This window comes from Papaver somniferum, chromosome 10 (genome assembly GCF_003573695.1).
Source record: "Papaver somniferum cultivar HN1 chromosome 10, ASM357369v1, whole genome shotgun sequence".
NCBI lineage: Eukaryota > Viridiplantae > Streptophyta > Magnoliopsida > Ranunculales > Papaveraceae > Papaver > Papaver somniferum.
In genome coordinates, this window is record NC_039367.1 from 103,568,832 (window position 1) to 103,576,002 (window position 7,171).

The 7,171-nt window shown below is 39.4% G+C and overlaps 1 protein-coding gene across 1 annotated transcript; it reads left to right on the forward strand.

Moving 5' to 3' along the window:
- Positions 1-4,984: 4,984 nt before the first annotated feature.
- On the forward strand, positions 4,985-5,722 carry LOC113316043. The gene has a single exon (XM_026564277.1). It carries the CDS (start codon positions 4,985-4,987, stop codon positions 5,720-5,722), a length of 738 nt encoding a protein of 245 aa, XP_026420062.1.
- The last annotated feature ends 1,449 nt before the right edge of the window (positions 5,723-7,171 follow it).

Here is a 7,171-nt window from a genome sequence, read left to right on the forward strand (position 1 = left end):
TTGAGATGCCCAAGTCCGTAGGGTTGTGCTTTCATGCCCATGTCCAATATTCAATTTGATATGCCCAAGTTTAAATTTGACATGCCTAGGATCAATTTTGAGATGCCCAATACTGTAAGCTTGTACATTCGTGCCCATGCCCATGATTAATTTGACATGCCCAAGTTTAAATTTGACATGCCTAGGATCAATTTTGAGATTCCTAAGACCGTAGGCTTGTTCTTTCATGCTCATGCCCAAGATTCAATTTGACATGCCCAATTTTAAATTTGACATGCCTAGGATCAATTTTGAGATTCCCAAGACCGTAGGGTTGTGCTTTCATGTCCATGCCCAACATTCTATTTGATATGCCCAAGTTTAAATTTGACATGCCTAGGATCAATTTTGAGATGCCCAAGACCGTAGGCTTGTTCTTTCATACCCATTCCCAAGATTCAATTTGACATGCCAAGTTCAAATTTGACATGTCTAGGATCAATTTTGAGATGCCCAAGACCGTAGGGTTGTGCTTTGATGCCCATGCCCAAGATTAAACTTTATATTTTCAAGTTTAAATTTGACATGCCAAGGATCAATTTTAAGATGCCCAAGACGGTAGGGTTGTGCTTGCATACCTATGCCCAACATTCAATTTGATAGGTTCAAGTTTGAATTTGACAAGCCTAGGATCAATTTTGAGATGCCCAAGACCGTAGGATTGTTCTTTCATGCCCATGCCCAACATTCAATTAGATATTCCCAAGTTTAAATTTGACATGCCAAGGATCAATTTTGAGATGCCCAATACCGTAGGCTTGTACTTTGATGCCCATGCCCATGATTAAATTTGACATGCCCAAGTTTAAATTTGACATGCCTAATATCAATTTTGAGATTCCTAAGACCGTAAGCTTGTTCTTTCAGTCCCATGCCCAAGATTCAAGGTGACATGCCAAGGTTTAAATTTGACATGCCTAAGATCAATTTTAAGATGCCCAAGTCTGTAGGGTTATGCTTTTATGTCCATGCATAACATTCGATTTGATATTCCCAAGTTTAAATTTGACATGCCTAGAATCAATTTTTAGATGCCCAAGACGTAGGCTTTTTCTTTCATACCCATGCCTAAGATTCAATTTAACATGCCCAAGTTTAAATTTGACATGCCTATGATCAATTTTGAGATTCCTAAGGCCGTAGGATTGTTCTTTCATGCCCATGCCCAAGATTGAATTTGATATGTTCAAGTTTAAATTGGACATGCCAAGGATCAATTTTCAGATGCCCAAGTTCGTAGGGTTGTGCTTTCATCCCCATGCCGAAGATTAACTTGATATGCCCAACTTTAAATCTGACATGCCTAGGATCAATTTTGAGATACCCAAGATGGTAGGGTTGTGCTTTCATTCCCATGCCCATGCCCAACATTCAATTTGATATGTTCAAGTTTAAATTTGACATGCCTAGGATCAATTTCGAGATGCCCAAGATGGTAGGGTTGTGCTTTCATGCCCATGCCCAACATTCAATTTGATATGTTCAAGTTTAAATTTGACATGCCAAGGAACCATTTTGAGATGCCCAATACCATCGTCTTGTACTTTCATGCCCATGCCCATGCTTAAATTTGACATGCCCAAGTTTAAATTTTACATGCCTAATATCAATTTTGAGATTCCTAAGACCGTAAGCTTGTTCTTTCATGCCCATGCCCAATATTTAAGGTGACATACCCACTTCTAAATTTGACATGCCTAAGATCAATTTAGAGATTCCCAAGTCCATAGGGTTGTGCTTTCATGTCCATGCCTAATATTCGATTTGATATTCTCGAGTTTAAATTTGACATGCCTAGGATCAATTTTTAGATGCCTAAGACCGTAGGCTTGTTCTTTCATACCCATGCCCGAGATTCAGTTTGACATGCGCAAGTTTAAATTTGACATGCCTAGGATCAATTTTGAGATGCCTAAGACCGTAGGGTTGTGCTTTCATGCCGATGCCCGACATTCAATTTGATATGCCCAAGTTTGAATTTTACATGCCTATCAATTTTGAGATGCCCAATACCGAAGGATTGTACTTTCATACCCATGCCCGTGATTAAATTTGACATGCCCAAGTTTAAATTTAACATGCTTAAGATCAATCTTGAGATTCCTAAGGCCGTAGGCTTGTTCTTTCATGCCCATGCCCAACATTCAATTTGACATGCTCAAGTTTAAATTTGACATGACTAAGATAAATTTTGAGATGCCGAAGACCGTAGGGTTGTGCTTTCATGTCCATGCCAAATATTAAACTTGATATGCCCAAGTTTAAATGTGACATGCCTAGGATCAATTTTGAGATGCCCAAGACGATAGGGCTGTGCTTTCATGTCCATGCCCAACATTCAATTTGATATGTTCAAGTTTAAATTTTACATGCCAAGGATCCATTTTGAGATGTCCAATACCATCGGATTGTACTTTCATGCCCATGCCCAGATTAAATTTGACATGCCCAAGTTTAAATTTGACATGCTTAAGATCAATTTTTAGATTCCTAAGACCGTAGGCTTGTTCTTTCATGTGCATGCCCAAGATTCAATTTGACATGCCCAAGTTTAAATTTGACATGCCTAAGATCAATTTTGAGATGCCCAAGACCGTAGGGTTGTGCTTTCATGCCCATGCCCAAGATTAAACTTGATATGCCCAAGTTTAAATTTTACATGCCTAGGATCAAATTTGAGAAGCCCAAGATGGTAGGGTTGTGCTTTCACGCCCATGCCCCACATTCAATTTGATATGTTCATGTTTAAATTCGACAAGCCTAGGATCAATTTTGAGATGCCCAAGACTGTAGAGTTGTGCTTTCATAACCATACCCAACATTCAATTTGATATGCCCAAGTTTAAATTTGTCATGCCAAGGATCAATTTTTAGATGCCCAATACCGTAGGCTTGTATTTTCATGCCCATGCCCATGATTAAATTTGACCTGCCCAAGTTTAAATTTGACATGCTTAAGATCAATTTTTAAATTCCTAAGACCGTAGGCGTGTTCTTTCATTCCCATGCCCAAGATTAAATTTGATATGCCCAAGTTTAATTTTGACATGCCTAAGATCAATTTTAAGATGCCCAAGACCGTTGGGTTGTGCTTTCATGTCCATGCCCAACATTCGATGTGATATGCCCAAGTTTAAATTTGACATGCCTACGGTCTTGGACATCTCAAAATTGATCCTAGGCATGTAAAATTTAAACTTGGGAAAATTAAGTTTAATCTTGGGCATGGCATGAAAGCACAACCCTACGGTCTTGGTCATCTCAAAATTGATCTTAGGCATGTAAAATTTAAACTTGGGCATGCCAAATTGTCTTGGGCATTGGCTCGAAAGAAAAAGCCTACGGTCTTAGGAATCTTAAAATTGATCCTAGGCATGTCAAATTTAAACTTGGGCATGTCATATTTAATCATGGGCATGGGCTTGAAAGTACAAGCCTACGGTATTGGGATCTCAAAATTGATCCTTGGCATGTCATATTTAAATTTGAGCGTATCAAATTGAATGCTGGGCATGGGCATGAAAGCACAACCCTACGGTTTTGGGCATCTCAAAATTGATCCTAGGCTTGTCAAATTTAAACTTGAACATATCAAATTGAATGTTGGGCATGGGCATGAAATCACAACCCTACCGTCTTGGGCATCTCAAAATTGATCTTAGGCATGTCAAATTTAAACTTGGGCATATCAAATTTAATCTTGGGCATGGGAATGAAAGCACAACCCTACGATCTTGGGCATCTCAAAATTGATCTTAGGCATGTCAAATTTAAACTTGGGCATGTCAAATTGAATCTTGGACATGGGAATGAAAGAACAAGCCTACGGTCTTAGGAATCTCAAAAATTATCTTAGCCATGTCAAATTTAAACTTGGGCATATCAAATTTAATCATGGGCATGGGCATGAAAGTACAAGCCTACGGTATTGGGCATCTCAAAATTGATCCCTGGCATGCCTAATTTAAACTTGAACATATCAAATTGAATGTTGGGCATGGGCATGAAAGTACAACCCTACCATCTTGGGCATCTCAAAATTGACCCTACGCATGTCAAATTTAAACTTGGGCATGGGCATGAAAGCACAACCCTACGGTCTTGGGCATCACAATATTGATCTTAGGCATGTCAAATTTAAACTTGGGCATGTCAAATTGAATCTTGGGCATGGGCATGAAAGAATATCCCCCTAAGTTGTTAGGAATTCCAAAATTGATCCTAGGCATGTCAAATTTAAACTTGGGCATGGGCATGAAAGTACAAGCCTTCGGTACTGGGCATCTCAAAATTGATCCTAGTCATGTAAAATTTAATCTTGGGCATATCAAATTGAATGTTGGGCATTGGCATGAAAGCACAACCCTACGGTCTTGGGTATCTCAAAGTTGATCCTAGGCATGTCAAATTTAAACTTGGGCATGTCAAATTGAATCTTGGGCATGGGTATGAAATAACAAGCCTACGGTCTTGGGCATCTCAAAATTGATCCTTGGCATGTCAAATTTAAACTTGGACATATCAAATCGAATGTTGGGCATGGACATGAAAGCACAACCCTACGGTCTTGGGCATCTTAAAATTGATCATTGGCATGTCAAATTTAAACCTGGGCATGTCAAATTGAATCTTGGGCATGGACATGAAAGAACAAGCCTACGGTCTTAGGAATCTCAAAATTGATCTTAGGCATGTCAAATTTAAACTTGGGCATGTCAAATTTAATCACGGGCATGGTCATCTCATGGTCCTACATGGGATATCTGCCAACCCCTTACTTGAGATAAAGTGCATTTTTCCCCTGTCGGGCCTCTCCATCCGTCACTGATCTGGTTTCGATCTTTTTTTTCTCTCTCTTAAAATTTTCCCTCTCTGGCGATTTTTTTAGGTTTTTTCAAAACTTTTTTCTGTTTTCCTTGTCTCGATCATCTTTTGGTGATCCGAGATGGAGGACCAATCGGATCCTTCAAAAACTAAGGCTCTTACATATGCTGAAAAACTAATGGGAAAAAAACAGCTTCCTACGACATCTTTGGATTTGAGCACGCTGCCAAACCCTAGTGTGAAAGATGGAAAACCTGCGGTTGTTATACCAGTTAAATACCATGAGGAGGGATGCGACATATGGAAGTACAGTCTCATTGGAAGGCTGGACTTTAAGGATTTAAACTTCAGTGACGTGAAGAAAAACCTAGAATCTCAATGGCAGCTCGGTGAAGGGGGTGGTCACTTTTTTCCCATGAATAGAGGCTTTTTTATTATCAAGTTAAAATCTCAGAAAGCTAAAGACAAACTTTTTGAGGCACAAGCTTGGATTGTGGCGCATCAAAAGTTAAGCTTAATGGAGCGGTACCCTAGTTTTGATGCTGATAAGCAAAAAACAATTCACGCAACTGTGTGGGTGAAATTTCCTGGTCTTCCAATGGAATATTGGATTGAAAAGACCTTTCTTGCGATGGGAAAATCCTTGGGAACTCCCATTGTCGTTGATAAACGTACTCTAGCTCATGAATATGGTTATTATGCTTCGGTTCTCATTGATATTGCTGAAATGAATGATGTTGACGCTATACATGTTTCAGTTGGAGGATTGGAATTTTTGCAACCCATTGAGACTCACAAGAAACCTAAGTTTTGTACTAGTTGTAAAATAATTGGGCACAATGAGGCAGAATGTAGATGAAAGATTAAACCTAAGACTCAAGATAATTCACAATTACAATCTGAGCAACACGCTCAACAACAAGCTAGGGATCCCAAATCTGACTGGCAGGTTGCTCGTAATAAGAAGAATTGTAAAGGGACAGGTTCTTCATCTGTCTCGGATGGCAGCAAACTTCCACCAGATGTTGCAGCTTGTAGATGGTGGATTTTCGACAAGGGAAAAATCGTAAAACCATAATTATACACACTCTGGATACGACAATTGGATGAGTATTGAGACTCATGTCTCTCCTCAAAGCATGAAAGCTCATGCCATAAATCTCTGACTGAGAAGGTTGTCTCTCAGAGTATATGTAGATGTGTAGTCTCTCAGCTGAGACCACGGCACATCTCATAAATACTGAGCAATTTCAGTAATTATTTTATATAGAATCGAAATATTGGACGGCTCCTAGACAGATTGCCTGCTAGTATAGAGCGATAACGTCTTCAGGATGCAACCTGGTTTTCCCTGACGATATAAGAGTAATGTGACGCTCCAGCAAGCTCATATTACTCCACCCTCAGATAGTTAATGCTCCTAGACAGCGTGCCTGCTAGTATAGATCCATTAAATTAATTATCTCTAATCGTCTGAATATCCAGCAATATTCTACGATTCTTCGTAATATTTCGTCACTTCAATTTGTGGTTCTTCCAAGTAGAATTCCACGGGTTAGTGATAAATATTCAACACACGGGCATCTGAGCAGCTATCGAGTAAGCCCTGATTTAAATGGTGCAAATGTACTCATCAATTGATACACAAACGAGCACCTGAATGTGCAAACGAACACTCCAAAACACGAAGGAACGAGGAACCTATGCAAAATAGGAAGGAAAATAATAATAAAAAAATATTAGCAAAGGCGCTGGGGGACTGGGCTTACCAGCCGGCCAGTCATGCCGTGACCAGTCCCACGCCCAATTTTATATTTTATCACATTTTATTATTTTTCCTGATCTCATGAAAATTCTCTAATTTGAGCAAATTTCCTTCGTTTCAAGGAAACTCCCAGTCTCATGGTGTTTCCTCACGGCAAGGAAATAATAAAATTAGGAAAAGGTGTCGCGGGACCAAGCCCACTAGCCGGCCGGCCATGCCCTAGCCGTGGCCGGTCCCACACCTCACGGTTCCTTATTATTTTATTATTTCCCTCATCCCATGAAAATTCCCTGATTTCATGATTTTTCCCTAAACCCATGAAAAATATTATACAATTAAGGAAACTCGTGGGATCGGACCCTAACAGGCTGGTCATGCCCTAGACGGTCCCCAAACCCCTTATTTTATTATTATTACTTGTTTTGTTTTCCTCATTCCATGAAAACTCCTTGATTTCACCAAAATACCTTGGTTTCAACAAACCTCTTTGATTTTATGAAAATTCCCTAAAATCATGAAAAAAATATTATAAAATTGGGAGGA

Coding starts and splice junctions, on each gene's coding strand:
- LOC113316043 (XM_026564277.1), top strand. CDS start 4,985: ATGGAGGACCAATCGGATCCTTCAAAAACTAAGGCTCTTACATATGCT.